Genomic DNA, 19,310 nt, shown 5'->3' on the forward strand with positions numbered 1-19,310 from the left:
TTTTTTTTTTTTGAGATGAAAGTCTCCTCACATGGAGTTGTGGTTTAGGGGTAGACTCTCTGAGAGTTAAATTGTAGAATACCTTCTCCTTCTTTCTTCCAGAACTTCTCAAATTTCACTGTGCGTATGAATCACGGAAACATTGTTATAGTACAGATTCTGATTATCTTGGTCCAAGGTAGAAGCTAAGGCCTGAATTTCTAGCGAGCACCCAGGACATGCAGTGCTGCTGGTGAGGGACCACACTTTGATGGTAGGGCTCAGGACAGTATGATGATAGACGGGAGGAAGGCCGTGAGAAGCCATCATGACTACTGAGCTCTGTGTTAATGAATAAGGCTCCTCCAGATGGGGTAGCTTTCCGAAGGTATCCTCTCCAGAATTACCACGGAGAGCTGAAATGAGTTCATCTCTTTGCAAATATTGTTTGACCTCCTTATCTCCACCAAAATGGAGTAAACTTTGTGTACTTAAAAATTTAAAATAGAAAAATTACTTTTAAAAATCTCCTCAAAAGGCTTTTTTTGAAGAGCATCCAGTGAGTGAGCTAGTAGTGGTCAGACCCCAAAAACAGGTCCGCAGAAAGTGGGGGGAGGACATACTACCACACAGGGTTACAGTGGGAAGAGATGTAGACCCAGCTGACAATCGTTAAAATCTGTAAAGGAAACCCGGTACACCGAGTGTTAATCACAGTAATGCAAGATGTTTCTGGTCATACACTGGCTTCTCTTTCTTCTGCCTTGTCAATTAATGACAAGGGTTTTTTGTAACAAACTCTTCGAGTGTCCTTCCTCCTGCCTTTTGAACAAAAGAGAAATACCTAACAGACAACAGCAGAAACTCCTTTGCCTGAGTCCCATTAACTTTTTAATTTCCCTTAATGCCAGAGAAATTAAAAATTCCATTCGTTCTCAGAATAGCTACAACTGTAATTGCCTGGACATCACCGGGCACTTCTTCTCAAACCTGAATGCTGCCCTAGGCAGTTTGTTAAAAAGCCAATTCTGATTCGGTTGGTCTTGGGAAAGTCTTGATTTGTGGCATTTCTGACATGCCCCCAGGTCATGCCAGTGCCACTGGTGTGCTGGCCACACTGTGGGTGGTCACCAAAGACATGACTGCTTTTATCCTGAATGATGTCAGGTCCTACACACACATTATCTTGTTGTAATTAAAACTCTGATAGGGTAAGATGTAGCTAATGGGAATCAATTCATAAATAATGAGTTTAAAACCACTACGACTTCCAAGGGGGATATTTAACGTACTCTCAGTAATTGCTGTTGATGATGACGCTAATTGCTCCTACTGTCCTTTGTTGGTCTCATTCTCTTCTCTGTTGTTTCGGTCTTTTGAGGAGTTACAGTTGGCAAGCAACTCTTTGGGGCTGAATGTTCCTCTGGAAGATAAATCAACGCCCTTCATGATAATCCTATAAATCAGGCCTTTGAAAAAAATCATTTTTTGCCATTCTCATATGACGGTAATTTTTTCTTACTCTTGCTCCCAGTGACATATGGGATATAATAATATAAAAATAAATGTTACCTGCAGGTCATTCAGAAGCTGTCTGTCTAAACTGAATGGAGCCAAAGGCTCACACCGTCTACCACCCAGAATATTACAGAGGAGAGTTTAAGAAGAAAGGGAGATCCCAAATGCTGATAGAGGAATTAGAGGAATTCTAGTAGGAATTAGAGTGTACTGAGCTGCATGCACTGTATTTGGTATTTAAGCAGGAAGCTGGGATTAAAGATGCTGTGTGCCCCGTTGAGACACACGTGAACGCATACCTGATCCGACGTCAGGAATCTTTTAGAGTCACCACATAGCGTGATGCAAAAGCTCAGAGACTTCTGCTTTTTTCCTAAGGGTCTCATTTTTCCGCACTTCCGCTCTTTTCTGATAAATCAGAGTTGCAGTGAAACCAGATCTTAGAAATACTCGCTTTATCCTGTAGGTTTGCTCTTATCTGACATCAGAAGATTGTATGCCTAATAGAGGTAGAAACTTACCAGTTTGCCAGTGAGAGAGGGAGAGACTACGAACAGGGATTTTTGATTAGGACTTGCCACAAACGGTAGGTGAGCTGCAACTTCCACAGCTACTGAGACCATGTGGAAAAGGAATTTTAACCAAAATAGTCAACCTTATTGGAAGTTTTGTATGTGCAAATTTTGCTTCACTCCGACAGTAAGAGTTTTTCCTGCTCTGCCCACTTTTAGCATAACTGCAAAATTCTGGGAAACAGAAACTGAGGGGTAAACCCAGTATCCAGGAATGGAAGTTATTGCAGATGGGGCAAATGTTTCTTACTTCCCTTCAGGAAAAGAAAAATGGGGGTGCGTGGGTGGCTCAGTCCACTGGGCATCCAACTCTTAATTTTACCTCAGATCATGATCTCAGGGTCCTGGGATCGAGCCCTGACCCTGGCTTCACTCTCAGTGGGTCATCTGCTTGAGATTCTCTCTCTCTGCCCCAGCCCCCCTCAAATAAATGAATAAATCTTTTTAAAAAGAAAAAGAAAAAAGGCAGAAAACAAAAGATACTAATAATATACCCCAAACCAAAGGTCAGCAAACAAATGGAAACTTCTTGGTCACTCCTTAGTAATTTCAGATTATAGGCTTGTCCCTGGGCTTTATTTCCTTTGCAGGTGGTTCACATGCTACAGAGAATTCCTAGTTCACAGCTTGATTCATTTAATCCTCAATGGGAGGGAGCCTTACTGTAGCAGAATCACTTGCAGATCTATTCCAAAATATACATCCACCCCAATCACAAGATTCTGATTACTTCTCTTCACTCCAAACATGGGAAATCTGTATTGCTTAAAGCCTTTTTTTTTTTTTTAAGATTTTATTTATGAGAGAGAGAGAGAGAGAGAGAGAGAAGGAGAGCAGAATCTCCACTGAGCAGGGAGCCGATGTAGGGTTTGATCCCTGGACCCTGAGACCATGACCCGAGCTGAAGGCAAATACCTAACCAACTGAGCCATCCAGGCACCCCTGCTTAAAGCCTTTTTTATAAAAGGGAATATGTGGAATCTCTTGGTTGTACTGAAAGAAAGAAAATTAGGACTACTGCTTTTAGGAGTTACACAAATGATCTTTGGTCTCAGTAGAAAATTTTTTTTAAAAAAAGTCCTGAGGCACCTGGGTGACTCAGTCAGTTAAGCATCTGCCTTTGGCTCACGTCCTGATCCTAGGGTTCTGGGATCAAGCCCCATGTCGAGCTCTCTGCTGAGTGGGGACCCTGGTTCTCCCTCTCCCTCTGCCTGTCATTCCCCCTACTTGTGCTCTCTCTCCCTCTTTGTCAAATATATATATATATATATATATATATATATTTTTTTTTTTTTTTTAACCTGGACACTTTCCTCCACGGACTTAAAATGCCCTGACGATAAAAATGGCCAGGTTGAGTTGTAGAAGTTGGAGTGGGGAACTGAGTGCCGCAAGAACATACGCAGTTTCCTTCAACCAGACAGTACCCGACAGTCCACTACTACTACCGTGCCTGGCGGATTCTTTTAAGAATGAACGTATTTTGATGCATCAAAGTGATGCATTTCCTAGTGCATGCATTCGCCTGGATTAGTTAATCTAACTTCACACCTGCCTTCAGCAGCGGGGGGTTCTGAGGGAGCAGAACAAAAGACACGTACATTTTGATCATCAGGAAGCACTGAACACACGGTGACTTAGTGCGATGCTATAGTAAGGGGCTCTAAGCAAGGGAGAGCCTTCAGGAGGTACCGGGGGAGGAGGGGAGAAGAGAGAACTGCCATCTTCAAAGAAGAGACCAACTGTGACTAGTTGATAGTTGTTGAATAGGACCTGCCTGCCAAATCAGGGGGTGTTAAACTAATTGTACTTCCTAATGTGATCTTATATAAGGTAAAACATCAAATTCTTTCAAATCTTTCATAATATTCTTTGATATTGTACGAATATCATTTCCGAAATATTATCTAGGATTGCTTTTATAAACAAAAAGATCTAGTTGGTAAATAAAATTTTAACTTAAGTCTCCACAGAGGATTGCCAGTAGGAAAATGGAAGTGAGCAGAAGATATAAGAAATGGGGAAACTGGGGCACCTGGGTGGCTCAGTGGGTTAAAGCCTCTTCCTTCAGCTCAGGTCATGATCCCCGGGTCCTGAGATTGAGCCCCACATCGGGCTCTCTACTCAGCGGGGAGCCTGTTTCCCCCTCTTTCTCTCTGCCTGCCTCTCTGCCTACTTATGATCTCTGTCAGATAAATAAATAAATCTTAAAAAAAAAAAAAAAGAAATGGGGGAACTGTGAAATGAGCACATCTCAAGCCGTCTCTCAGGGCATCCCGGCTCCTCTGTGTTTGTCTCTCAGAAAACACTATTGTTGAATTAATCCTCGAGTCACACAAAAGCAGGACAGTTGAACTCCCCCTTCAGTTACCTTAGAGCGCCTTCACTGTCACAGCTGGTGTGGTCCAAGCCAGCACATCCTCCCTGGAAGTTCAGCTTGGACCCGTGATAAATAGCATGTCCGCGGATCTGCGTTCACTGCATGACACGCTTTATAAAATACACAGTACGAGTTGTGATGTTTTAGCGCAGAAGCAGTTTATTTTAAATGAAGGCAAAAGAATAGAATTAGTCCTTTACATTATTTAAATTTATCTTTACCTATAATACGCCTCAGATGACCTGTTCTGCCATGATAGGTAAAAACGGTCCTAGGTTTTCCAAATTGATAATCCCTTCCCACACATAGCAACACACATATACCCTCTTCTTTCTCTTTAAAAATACTGTTAAAATGTTTATGGTTCTTCAGGATTACACGTTGAGCTGGGATAATAAATATGTATAAATATGCAGATGCTCTATTGAATCACTCCTTCTCCCGTTTGTATTTTCCAAGTTGTATAAGATAACCTTTGTGGCTTTCAAAAACATCTTCTCACACCCTGGGGGGCAAATTACCTCTATTTTCATTTCCTTTAGAGTTAGATCATTTTATAATTAAGAACTTATTGAAGCAGATTCTCCCCACGTGTAAGTTACTCCCTGGGGAGTAATTTATGCAAAGAGTGCCTCTGACTTAATATCATAGACGCCTAACAACTGTACAGCGGGTACCTGTTATTTTTAGTCAGTTTTGTAATCATTATAAAGAGTCTCCTGTTTGAAAGGTTATCACTAAAAAAAAAAAAAAAGTACAAATAATGTATAGTGTCACTCTTTTGAGTTCCATAAATAAGATTTTTTAATAGAGGAATAATAACGTGGTCTGTCATAATTCTTGTCCAATAGCATTAGAAATACCAGCTAACAGTAATTCTGATGCTGATGAGGACTGACATTTTGTAGTTCTTTACTCTTTGCAAGGCACTTCACATAAAATATCTCATTTAATCCTCACCGATCTATGACGTTTGTCAGCTAAACTTGATAAACCAAAGAACATGAATTTGGTCTTGGCCGTGGACCCAATCACTAACAGATTAAGGACAGGAATCCAGGAAAAGAGAATAGAGTTACATCAAATCTCACATTTTTCCCCCATCACAAAACCTTGAAAACAATTACCAGTTCATCTCATTTGAAAGCTAAAGGAACAGAACTAATATAAATACTTAGGCTAATAACTATTTTAGTTGACTTTGTCTCCTCTCCTGATGTTTTTATCATTATCTCTTTGGCTGGTGCTATTGGACTAATATAGGAATTCAAAATTGCATTCATATCCGAACCCTGAGGTAGGCAGGGAAAGGGTTACTGAACAAAGTATTGGGAAAGCTGGCTAATTTCTAGTTGCCGTCTCCCAAACCAGCTCAAGGGCATCATTAACCACTTCGATCCTCAGTTTTCTCATATAAAAAATAGGGCCATAACGCCGAATTTTTTGCTCATAAAGATGACTTGAACTTACCATGAAATACTTGGTTTCAAAAAATTGAATACACTCTCCTAAAGCTAAGTATTCTCTTTTTTAAAAATGCAAAACAATAAGAGAAAGAGGGTTATGTCTTACATTTATCTGTTTTGTATATTCCAGGGTGAGAAACTGTAGAAAAGCATCCAAACGGCAGATTGATGTACAAAGCATTTTGAGGCATATTTTGCATAATTATTTTAAATTGGGAACAGGAATAGCAGCTCTTCCTGGTGTGTACAATTTTAACAGCACTTAGAATACTACCAGAGACATAGGAATTACTATATTCTAAATAAAGTTTATCTCATGGATTCATCCATAACCTCAATGCTGATGACTTAAAATCATCTTTCCAAAAGTTTCCATCTACAGGTGCCTACCCGTGCACACAGGAGAGTTGGAAATCCCATGCCCCACCACATTCCACAAAGTAGTTGCCTTACCAGCAGCCCCATTTGTGTCAAACCTGCTGTTGAACCTGACCCTCAAGGGTGAAGCTGAAGTCACCTTTGATTCTCCATCAGTCTCCACCTCTGTGTCCTTTCTTTTATTGATCCTGATTGAAATTCCTATTTGTTTCTTCCTCTCCCTTTCTCCTGCCACTGATGTAATCCATACTTTGATCTCCTAACACCAGCTTTGGAATAGCCTTTGAATTGGTCTTCTGCTTCATTTTGTTCAGCTGGCTGAACCCACCCTTCTAAGGGACCCAAACCACCACTTCCAACATGTCTTCACCTTATTCCCTTCCTTGAATCCTTATGGCCAGTGGCATCAGGTGAAAATTCCTCTACTAACTCCCAGGAGCTCCATAATCTCATATCACTCCCTCTACCCAACCACATGGCCCACATTTCCAGTAGAGCTGAGTTGTCTGTCCCAATGATCATGAGCTATTGTCACTCCAGACCTCTTCTGTTGCATTCTGCTGGCAGAAATGCCCTTTGCCCTTCACATCTGCCTAACCTCATCATACACAATATTCAAACTCGGCCCAGATGTCTTCAACCCCATGAAATTACTTTGTGTTAAAGTCATAGTAGCCACCTGTTTTTATCATTTTCCCCTGATTTCTCCATGGATTAATTTTATTGTATTAGTGAAATTATTTGTGTCCTTAATTTATCATATCTTGTGTCGATAACTTTTATTAGTTTCGTGGTCATGTGGAGTATGATCAATAAATATTGTCACCCTTGACATTTTCACCAGTAAACATCCAGTCACATCATGTATAAAAGCCGCCATCCCTTCCAGTTTTGCTTTATTTACTTATTTAAAATGCTGTTGAAATGAGGCATGGGATAGCTCTCAGTGACCTCGTGTTCGAAGTGCAAAATAAGAAAACCAAAGCCACAGGTTCAAGGGATTTTTGAGTCAACTTAATAACCAGGTCAAGCTTAAAAAAGAGGAAGCAGTGAACTAAGAGTTTAGAAAACTTCTGATTCCTGCTTATAAATTTCAGTTTTAGAAAAACAAAGCAAACAGTGGTAGATGGCTGCCCTTTCTCTCCGGTAGTGGTGGGCGACCCCACCCCAGCGTCCTCAAATCCTAAGGTCATGCTGGGAAGAGGAGGGGAGGGAGACAGGAGAGCAAAAGGATGAAACTCAAAAATGTCTCTTTTCCCATTTCAGCACAAATTGAAGTGATACCATGCAAAATTTGTGGCGATAAGTCCTCCGGGATCCACTACGGAGTGATCACGTGTGAAGGCTGCAAGGTAGGGGACTTTAACATAGCACTGGCCAGGCATCGTGTTTGCCTCAGGCATTGGTGTACCTCCCCATGCACGTGATGACATCTTTTCAAAGAGGGCTGAAGGATGCTTGTGCCTGCTGCTGACACATGAGAGTTTCTGCTTGGTGTGTGGCTGGGTTGGTTTTCTGTTCTTTGGCCTTCCAGCTTTTTCGCGATTGCCTACCTGGTCAGCAGCTACTTAAAAATGGATTGTTATTTAAAAGCTTGACTTAGTCGCATTTACAGAGATAGAAATACAGCTTCTTCCTGTTTTAACAGTACTGTCTTCAGTAAACTCAAGGGTGTTGATTACTAGGTGAAAGTACTAAAGGCTAAAGATTGCAAGCCAATGGCCTAGATTTATTAATCTGCTTGAGAAAGAAGTCACAGGTAACAGTTGCAGTATGCACAGGGCCATATTTTGTTCTCACATTCCAGAAAAATAAAAGTAGAAGCATAGAATGTCAGAAGTATACCAGACTCTAAATTAGTTAAAAATTATCTGCCCCAACCTCCTCATTTTTCAATGATTGAGGTATAAACAAGATTACACCATTAGGCCAATATCACTGATGTATTTAGTGACAGAGTATGGCCAAAAACACAGGATTTTTATTCTCAATCCAGTGTTCCTCTCCAAAGAGAGATTGAACCAACCCTTTCAAAGACAAATTCCTATGAGCAAGTTGCTCTTAAAATACAAAGTTGAAAATCGCAGTTAACACAGACCTAATCTGAAATAAGAGAAATTTGAAAGTTCACAATAAGTTTTTAAAATTCTTCTTTAGAAGGGGAAAAAAAAAGAGTGAGAGGCAAAACACCACGGAGGAAATAAAAAACAATTCCACACCTAATTTCAAAGGGCAAAGTGTCACCAGAACACAGAAAATGTAGCTACACTCTGCAAGTGAAAAATGATATGTTGGCAAAGTTATTGGCAAAAGCAATCATATTTTTGATCAAAGATGAAAGCAGAGCAACTCATTAATTAATTGAAGATCGGTAGACGGGGGCCCCTGGCTGGCTCAGTCGGTGGAGTACATGACTCTTGATCTCAGAGTTTTGAGCTCGAGCCCCACGTTGGGTAGAAAGATGACTTAAAAAATTTAAAAAAAATTGTTTTAAATCTGTAGACTGAAGGAGATGTACCACAACCATAGATTCTAAGAACCAGCCTTAATCTTAACAGACTCAAAAACACGTGAAATGAAACTCAACCGTAACTGTCGAATAGCCGTGGTATGTGAAAAACTGGCCATGTCTTCATCATAGTCTCAAAAAAGTATGATTCCTGGAACTGAAACTGGGACGAAGAAAAGAAAAAGAAATAAATGAAAATAAAGTGGGAAAAGGATGCAGAGAGGGGAGGATAACATGAATGCAACTAACCCGTCGATATACTGATATACCTGCTTTAAAAGTGGTTAGTGATAATCCTATTTGAACGTCATGAGACCGACGCTGCGTTCTAGTCCTCCGCAGACCTACAGCTGAGAACTGCATGTTACCCAACTTAATCTAGTTGTTTCCAGCTCATGAGAAGAAACAAGCAAAATTACAAATCAGCGATTTTTTATTCTCCTTAGACAAATAGTTTTCTTCGTAATGCTAATAATTTGAGAATCTGAACCCTCCAGGGAAAGCATTCCCACCACTGTGCTGGTTTATTATGCAATTTTAAGGCCTCTGGTCTAGTTTACAAAGTATCCACCACATACATTTTTTTTTTTTTTTACCAGTGTCAAAGTGTGGATGTTTTGTGTTTCAACATATAAGCTCTATTTTAGGAAAACGCCTGATTTCAAAATATGAGTGTATGTTCCTGTTAAAAAGCAAAACATTTTAAACAGCAATCTCCAGAAGATTTGACTCTGAAACAAATATATTCGAACAGGTCAATAGCCAGAAACAAGTGTGTAGGTTCCTGTCTTCTTTTCTGTTTAAAGGAAGAGGACCCACGTTCAGAACCATATTCTAAAGGTGTAGCCAGAATGACATTGTACACAACACTACTTTTTTTTAATGTCCTGGGAAAACCCACATGTGTCAGTCTGCTGCATCTTTCTCCAAATAGAAAACTCAAGAAACTCTGCTCAGAATAAGATGTTGGAATCAGGTTCACTATCAACCTCTGAATTTTCATAATACGGTTCTTGAGTCAACATAAACAACCCATTTCAAATAACATCAATTCAGCTTATGCACTTATTCAAATTCCTCCTCATTCAATAAAATTTGAAACAGAATCTCTTTTTTATGCCAAAGACCTCATTGGCAATAATGAGCAACAGATAAGCAAGAAATGCCTCATAATTAATGTCAAATTGGTCTTAAATTAGGACTGTGGCTATGACTTCAAAAGTCTTCTCTGTCAGCTCTTTTGCTAAGTGGCACTAAAGCATCCAAAGATAAAAACCACCGATTCTTTCTTAAAATATAAATTCAAAGTCCTCTTTTATCAAGACTGATGGGCCGAAGTTATGGCTTCTGCTTTGATGGTATGTATCTTCCTCAACCTGCATAGGGGTTATGTCCCTACAAACTGAGGGTGAGTTGAAAAAACCTGAAGTCAAAAATGCATTTAATACACTTAACCTACCAAACATAGAGGCTTAGCGTCACCCACCTTAAGTGTGCCCAGAACACTTACATTAGCTTATAGTTGGGTAAAGTCATCTAATACAAAGCCCACTTTATAATAAAATGTCGAATATCTTATGTAATTTACTGAATACCATACTGAAAGTGAGAACCAGAATGGCTGTGAGTATAGGGGATTGTTGACACTCGTGCTTGCCAGGCTGACTGGGAGCTGGGGCCACAGCCCTGCCCAGCATCACAAGAGAGCACCATACTGCCTCTCACTAGCCTGGGAAAAGATCCAAATTTGAAGTGTGGTTTCTACTGAACGCACACTGCTTTTGCTCCACCTGTAAAGTCAAAAAATCATAAATTGAACCATTGTATGTCAGGAACAATTTGTGTAGGGAGTACATCATTTCGATCCCTGGGGATTGGATGTGAGCTCCATTTTAAAGGGCTCCATGAATTCATTCGAACTAGACAATTAGATAGCTCCTTCTGCCACCACGGGTCCATTATGTAAGCAATACACATGGGCCTGTGGGCACCAAAGTCGTCCTTGTTTTGAATGACTTGGAGCTTACAACACACAACTGGTTGGCATTTTTACTCTCTAAAAATATACGAACCACACATCCATTTCTGAAGTTCTTCACAAGAGTGGCCGAGCTCTCTTCATGTGCCAGGCCACGCTGTATGAGAGCCCCAAACTAAAAGAACATCGATAATCTTGATCCTCTTTGAACTTTTTGGGGTGTTTTGCATTAATGTTGATTCTCAATATATTGTGTTAAAATATTACTTACCCTGATTAACAAGTTTTTTGGCTCCTCTTAAATTTTGTGGCCAAGATGGGTGCCTCACTAGCTGTGACCCTAGTCCCAGCCCCGCTCTATCCTGCTGTTGATAACTGAGGAAACAGATTTTCCCCTGTAGGGTTTTCTAATTAAGGCAAGTGGTATCCAAAGAATTTTTTAAATGATTAACTCAGCTGTGGAATTATTTAGAAGGGTTATGTGTAGTCCATGGCAGTTACGTTTGTACCAGAAAGACCCAGACTTACTTGTATGAAAACCTCCTACATCTCCCGAGCCTGAGGCCAAGCAAAGAGCATGTGTTCAGCTTTTATTTATTGCTGATTTTTAGTGAACAATGTATATACCATATTTCCTTTATTTAGAGATGAGGTTAATTATAAGGGACATCACTGGTATAAAAAAACAACCTTCCAGATGCATTCTGGCCAAATTTAAAATTTTTCAAATAGGTAAATGTGCATCTTAGGAACTATAGGAAGGTGATGGTACACACTGGGCCCACCCTCCTCAGTACAGCTATTACGACCAACAGCCCAAGTTCTTTTCCCCGCCCCCCCAGCACTTGCATAAGGTCGCATTATTGTCCCCATCATGTTTTGTCACATTTGGCTTGGCAGTGACACTGTCCTTTGCCTCTCCTTCCCAACTCCCTCCTCTTTGAAGGAAGGAGCTCTGTTCTGTTTTTCTTTGCAGAGATCAGGACAGGTCACAGACGTCTTAAGTAAACATTGATTAAATGAATGAATGAAAGATGCCTTCATCTCTCTGCAGATAGTACACATTTTCCCCAGTGCAAACATCTGTAAGCTAACCAAGGAGAAGTGTCAAAAAAAAAATGTTTTTTTACTTAAACTCAGTTCCAGTCACTGTAGAAAATGTAGCAAAGGTATATGTTAATTGTCTCCATTTTCCTTCTTATAGATCCACCTCCCTCCCATTCTCTTTTTTGCTTCTAGGGATTCTTTAGGAGGAGCCAACAAAACAATGCCTCTTACTCCTGCCCACGGCAGAGAAACTGTTTAATTGACAGAACCAACAGAAACCGTTGCCAGCACTGCCGACTGCAAAAGTGTCTTGCCCTAGGAATGTCGAGAGATGGTAAGACACTGTGTTCCTATTTCTTACTTAAAGGCTTTCACATGGATGCTTTGCTGGAGTCTGTTTAAGCCACCGGAAGGATTCTAGACAAAGGGAATTGGGGATAAAAGAAAAGAAAACCATGTGCTGGTTGTACATGAAGAAGATAAGAAAGTATAAAAATACTGTATTGCCTCTGAAATAGGAAGAAAGGAAAGACTTTCCTGTTGTTCATGGAGCAAACTGTGCTAACAAGGTTTGGTGAGAGCCACATAGGCCTAGGTTGGATCCTATCTAGGTTTGCCTGTGCAGGAACAGTTTCCTAGGATGTGAGATTTTCAGAGCCAAAACCAGGGACAGTTTCAGGCAAACCAGGACCATTAGGTCACTGGGTAAGTCTGACAGGTGCATAGGTTGCCTGGTACCTGCAGATGCTAAGGAACGGCCTGCGTGTCTGTAAGAAGCAGAGAAGTTCTGCTGTTGGGCATGGACTTTGGGAAAGCATCATGAAAATTGCAAAGGCTGTAACAGAAGTCCAAGTCTTAAAAAAGGCCGTACGGGTGGTGTCCTTCTCATAATACAGCCCAAATGGGGCAGGTGGGTCCACAGCTAAATTCCACAGATTAATGAAACAGGACAAATAAACTCACACAAAGAATTTCATCTAGTATTGCTTTCATTTGTAAGCACTCATCTCAACTAATTATTTCCCCAATGACATTGGCCATAGCACTTCTATATCAGGTTGTGAGCAACCCTGAGTCCTGGGGGCATTTCTGTCTTGTTCTCACTGTATCCTCAGAGTCTGGTTAAAAGCAGGCACCTAAATGTTTATTGAATGAACCATGGAATTCTCTTTTACCTAGAGCCTGACACACAGGCAGTTCCCTTGGTACTTATTCTCTGTGTGTGTGAATCGTTGTGGTTTCTCTGCCTCTGGTCACACCTAATGAAGGTCAAGGTACTATGGAAGGAAGGGAGGGAGGAAGGCTTCCAGATTTTAAAGAAATACAGGTAACTGGCATGCACTGTCTGTTGGTATAAAGGGATTTTATGAGTTATTAAATCACCATGAGCCTTTTACTCATTTGGATGAAATCAGTTCTCCATGAGCCTTGGTATCTAAACATAAAAACTGCTCGGTTCTTAGCTTGCATTCTCAAAATACTTATAATTTTTTGTTTATCTTTTTCTACTTCCCAGTCCACCTAACTGCCTTGCATAAACATATACCTAGGAGACCAATTTGACCAAAAAAAAAAAAAAAAAGAATCTGACTTTGAGCCTTTCAGTTTATAGGTAGCTTCTAAAGTCGCAGAGATGTAAGTTTCCAAAACTCTTCTATTAACTGACTTTTTGTTTGTTTTTCTTGCTTTTTTTTTCTTGCTTTTGTTTGTTTTTCTTGTTTTTGCTTGTTTTACTTGCTGTGTAGCTTACTCCTAGGGTAAATTGATTACACTGTGTACTTCCACATAACTAAAGTGAAGAAGGTAGAGGGTGGGGATTTAGTAGTTTTAAGGATTTATTTAGTGAAATTATATGGGAACTTGAGTTGATGATTTTATATTTTATTTTCACCATAGTGAGGCAACATATTAATTGATAGTGTATGAAGGAGAGCATATATTAATAATTGTGCAAAAAATAAGTCATTAGTTATTTGTCTTTGTTACTTCTTCCTACAATAAAAGAAAGTGCCTCTTTTGGAAGGCAGGTCTTAGGAGTCCATGGTGGTGAACAGAATTATGGGCAATAAAAAGGCATATGGTCCAAAGTTCTCAAAATCTAGGAGATTGTCTGAATCCCATGGCATAAAAGAAATGTGTTGGGGGAAGGGTTATTTAATGGATAAAGCCACAATCTACTCTCAAGGGGGAAGAAATTCACCACAGCACAAAAACTTGCAAGTAAAAGCAATACAATGAAAATGTCTTAAAGACGCTGGAAATTCAAAATAACGATCCACCTTAATTTTAGGTCCAGAGACAATCCTGAGGCAGCCAGAGATGTCTTCAAAAAGATGTCCTAAACATGTTTTATATCAAACTAATGATGAGGAGAAATGCTCGGGAATGGGTATAGTGGTTGGGAATAAGGATAATTCTTCTGCTGGAATGAGGCTCCAGCAGAAGCAAAAGATGATTCTTTCTAAGGGAAAACAATTCTTCTTGACTATGTTATATAGAGGAAGTTTCATCTGAACCTTGATTATAAAGGGTACTTTGTAGCAATTAAATTATGTTAATACCAAAGTAGCTGACTAGGTTTAATCTCCTGTTGATATGTAATGCCTTGTTTGTGGATTTCAAAAGCCCCAAAGTTATAGTTGATTACCTATGTCTAGTAAGGACTCAAGAATGAGAAATGGTACTTCCTTTGCCACTAATTTATTATACTTACCTTCTACTGATTAGGCAAGTACTTTCAAGGTCCTTTAGTGGTAGTACCAGTAGCCAAGTTAAGATGCCCTTACACCTAACTTCTTTCTGCATACACCTTGCCCATTTTCCTTCAGACAGAAAGTGCCATCTTCATTTCGATATTTGCATTTGCTTTCTGTCAGTTATACATGGCACCAGGAATGTTTATTTCACTGTACCTAGTCAGCAAAGCAACATGGCTATTTATGGATAGTTTGATATAACTGTTAAAATCACTGAACTTTCATTAATTCCTGAATTTCCATTCTATAATGGTTTAGCAGCCATGGCACATATATGAGTAGACAAAAAAACTCAGCAGTAACAAATTTGTTCAAATTTATTTGGGGTAAAGACTCGAAAATCCAATCCACTTGGCATGCACACACATGTGTTTCCGTGTCTAAAAAGGCAAGGGCACGCATGTTTATATGTGTGAGAGTTGATAGCATGTATACGCCCACCAAATCTTCTCAACATTCTTATTTATTTTTCTTTTTAATGGGCCCTTCACAAACGTTAGTTTCAGGAGTCTTCAGGATAAACTGTTTCCCATTATATTACTACAAACAAACAAACAAAACCCAGAAAAAAATGCTTGGTGTCAGCAGAAAGATGTGGGGCCCCAAAGAAAAAGGACGATACCTTGCAATAATTTGGGCGTGTGACCTCCTAAATGACATCCATCAATGAAAAAGCAGCAGCTGCCCTACAAGAACAGGCATCACAGATTAGGCTTCTACTTCTCCAGAATGGCATTGTCCAATATCCAGAATGGTATCCACATGTCACTATTTAAGTTTAAATTTAAATTTGTTAAAATTAATTTTTAATTTATTTTAAAATTCACTTCTTCACTCACACAAGCTGTATTTCAAATGCTCAGTAGCCACATGTGGCGTGTGGCTACCATCTTGGAAAGCATATAGAACATTCAGTCATCACAGGAAGTTCTGCTGGGAAAGGAGAGGGAGGAGAGAGAATATTTTTAAATTATGAATAGGGTTGGGTAGGTTGAATCTGATCTTTTCTACAAAGCTTAGAGCACTATAAAAAAGGCATATCCTTGAAATTAAAAAGAGTTAAATTAAGACCAGTTTCCTTGGTAAGCAGCAAGATGTAGGCATAGAGAACTTTACAACCAAAAGATTGTAAGATAAAATAATTTCCAAAATGACTATGGTAGTTCTACGATTGGGTTCTCTTGAAGCCAAAAACACATCTCTAGATGTCATGTGTTAGTAAATACAAACCTTCAAAGAATCGATGACTTTGTTTTATAATTATTCCAAAAACTTCTGTTCCGTTTAGAATCCCACAGTCTGGGGCGCCTGGGTGGCTCACTCATTCAGCATCTGCCTTCGGCTCAGGTTGTGATCCCAGGGTCCTGGGATCGAGCCCCACATCAGGCTCCCTGCTTGGTGAGAAACCCACTTCTCCCTCTGTCACTCCTCCTGCTTGAGTTCCCTCTCTCACTGTGTCTCTATCAAATAAGTAAATAAAATCTTTAAAAAAAAAAAAAAAGAATCCCACAATCTAAATAAATATGAAAAGATTCCCAATATTTTGCATAAAATTATTCTTTGCTAGTATGGGATCAAAATGAGTGATAAGAGCATATCATAAGCAAATATCATCACTGAATATTTATAAAGCACTCTGATGTATACAGAATCGTGTGAGTTTGAGAGCTAGCAGTTTAACAAGTGGCTGCCTCTGTACTCAAGTGAAAATCATTAACAGAATAATTCAAGTTTGAGAGGGGCAAATGCTTAAAATATGTGCCATTCTGATTAATGAGTAGTGGTAAGAAAAATGCTAATACTTGAAAATATAATAGTAATTCAGCCTTTGTTAGAAATAGGCCTATGAATATAACAAACGTTTTTACAAATGGTGACAAGGAATTTTTTATATGTATAATATATATCTGTCTGTCAGGAAAGTTTTCAGTAGATTTACTTGTTCCATGTACTAGAATCATTTTCCCCAAATATACCACGACTTTTGTTACAGGAAGGGGCACAAAACTGAAATACTGGCTCATCAGTGTTTCTGAAATAAATGGAAAATTTATTCTAAAATAGTATTATAGTAATTGTCAGTGAAGTTCTTGATTTAGGATGAAGCCAGATAATTCCAAAATGTAGGAGAGCTTTAAGTTGTCTCTGAAAATATTTCGGTTTGTTTGGTGACCTGGAAAGGGCGTAACTATTCACCATTGGGTTTTCAGGTGTTTACTAGGGCAGAGGTCTGGACAGCATACTTACTTGACCTCGTTCGCTTTGATTGAGATCTGTGGTTAATAGCACATTTCTGAACCTAAAATTATTTAAGGTAGGGTCTTAACTGGGTTCACTCATTCATCTGCCTCCAGCTATAGGTCAGTCAGTGCCTCTGCCGAAGGCAAACAGCCTTGTTTGGAAAGATCCAGAGGACTGGGGCGGGGCTTCACAAAGCTTATCCTCTAGCAAGCTGGTTTAGGCACATCCTTTTCCTGGTGAGATAATTCAGTCACACAAGTACTTCCGAAGCCTCTGTTTGTCACGTGTCAATCTCCCATTGGCCCAAAGCAAGTCACATGACCCTGTGGCAAGGGGGTGGGGCAGGGCAGCCCTGCCCACAATGATAGGGTGGTGTGCATTTACCCTGGGAATAGGTATGAAGAATCAGGGTCATTAAAGCAATCAATCCGCCCCATTGTATATTTCACCTAAAGGCAGAGTGTGTGGAAATCTGAAGCAAGGTTTAAACAGAAAGGGTTTTAAAAAGAGATGTTGCATTTATGTCTCCGCAACGGAGGAGTTTCTCCCCAGTTTTTTTTTTTTTTTTTTCCTCCTCTATAGATCTTAAACACAAAAGTATTCTACTAAAGTAACTCAGAAAGTAGATATACTCCATGGGGCACCTGGGTGACTCAGTCGGTTAAGCAGCTGTATTCAGCTCAGGTTATGATCCCAGGGGTCCTGGGATCCAGCCCCATGGGATTCCCTGCCCAGGGAAATTCTGTCCCCAGAAAGCCTGCTTCTCCCTCTCCCTCTGACCCCCACCCTGCTCATGCTCTCTCCCGCTCTTCCTCTCTCAAATTAAAAAAAAATTAAAAAGGTAGATCTACTCCAGCCAAAATAAAATTTTAATCTACAACAATAAATAGAAATTTTGTATCCATCTGCATAGCTCTGTAATAAATGCTATTCTGAACCTACATGAATGCAAAGCACAGGTTAGCAAATAAAGAAGGGTGTCACTTAATTTCTTGGGGGAAAAAGTTCTTCTTCCTGAATCCAGAGTTATCACGGTTTATTTTTTCTTAAAAAAGTTTTTCCCAAAGGAATTTATATATTATATAAAATATATGAATTTATTAATAAATTTATGAAATTATAGTTAAAATGTTATATATATTATTTGTAAAGATACAGTATAAAGGTACACAGGATGCTTTCCCTAAAATTTTCTTTAGAATTTGGTCTATGGACAAACTGGAAATATAGCACATAAATGTATGTCTGAGATACAGAATCTAAAAAAGAGTGTGTCTCTACCAACAAAATTAAATGCAGTGATCTGAATGATTCCAGACTCTATAAAAATGACAGTTGAGGTGGAAAGGGGAATTTGGTGTGAATTAAACATGTGAATTGTCTTCGGTCAGAAAACTTACTGGGTAATTACCCCTTTGTTTTTCTGCTTAGACAGCACCACAACTTAGTCTTTTAAGGAGGACTAAGGAGAAACAAGAAATTTGGGCTGCTCTAAATCCAGCCTTTGTAGCCACAACCTTCCAGCAGGCAGGAAGGAGGAAGACAGCATGTCCCCACTCTCAGAAGTATATGTAGCCTTTCCATTTACTTCCTGCCACCCAGAACTTAGTCACAGCAGCACCTGCCAGTGAGGGGGGCTGGGAAATGTGGTCTCCATTCTGAACAGCCAACGCTTAGATAGAATTTGGTAGCTCTGTAACCAACAGAAGGAGAAAATGAACATTGATGGAACATGGCAGGGGACGGGGGCGTTGTGAAATGGCAGCTCTTTCACAGCAGGTATCTCTCTGGGGACTCTCTGTTCTGGAGAGTTCTTAAGCGCTTCCTCATTTAGTTTTTCTCAGAAATTATGTTCACCAGCACTAGTGACTAAATCCAGGAATTGGGCCTGCTTCTACCCTCCACTTTCTTCTTTCCACATTCCCTGGGCTTCCAGTACCAAAAGGTGATTGGGGGAGCGGGGTCTGGATGTCTCGGTCCATTAAGCATTTAACTCTTGGTTTCTGCTCAGGTCATGATCTCAGGGTGGTGAGATCAAGCCCCAAGTCAGTTCCACGCTCAGCAGGGAGTCTGCTTGTCCCTCCCCCTCTGCTACTCTCCCTGCTCACTTGGGTTCTCTCTCTCTTTCTAAAATAAATTAATAAATAAAAATATTTTCTTTGGTCGGGAAAGAAAAGAAAATGGAAACTCAGAGAGGAACCTCCGTGTTTGTCACAGTCCCCTCCCCACCATGAACACGAACTGAACGACACAGTGTCTGAGGATTCAGACAAGGTGGTCCTTTGGCTTCAAATACTTGCTTGTGAGGAAAACTGTCAATATCCCCAGCAGTTCAGGAGGTTAAGCTCTTCTAGTTAAGAAACCGTGAATTCAGATCAAAACACCCTCAGATCATTCTGTGACCGCTTAGAGAGGCTCTTCCTTCTTTTTCCTTACGACGGCTCAGGATTTTTCCTGAAGAGATAGGCAATATAAAACTCGGGGGT

The 19,310-nt window shown here is 39.9% G+C and overlaps 1 protein-coding gene across 2 annotated transcripts in view; it reads left to right on the forward strand.

Moving 5' to 3' along the window:
• The window catches only part of RORB (RAR related orphan receptor B), a 183,642-nt gene that overhangs the window by 124,238 nt on the left and 40,094 nt on the right, over positions 1-19,310 (forward strand). For both annotated transcript variants that reach the window (XM_032866639.1, XM_032866638.1), the window contains exons 2-3: positions 7,560-7,645; positions 12,020-12,161. In XM_032866639.1, coding sequence (XP_032722530.1) covers positions 7,560-7,645; positions 12,020-12,161 — 228 coding nt within the window. The remainder of the gene's footprint in view (positions 1-7,559; positions 7,646-12,019; positions 12,162-19,310) is intronic.

This window comes from Lontra canadensis, unplaced genomic scaffold, assembly GCF_010015895.1.
Source record: "Lontra canadensis isolate GAN:19392208 unplaced genomic scaffold, GSC_riverotter_1.0 scaffold31, whole genome shotgun sequence".
Taxonomy (NCBI): domain Eukaryota; kingdom Metazoa; phylum Chordata; class Mammalia; order Carnivora; family Mustelidae; genus Lontra; species Lontra canadensis.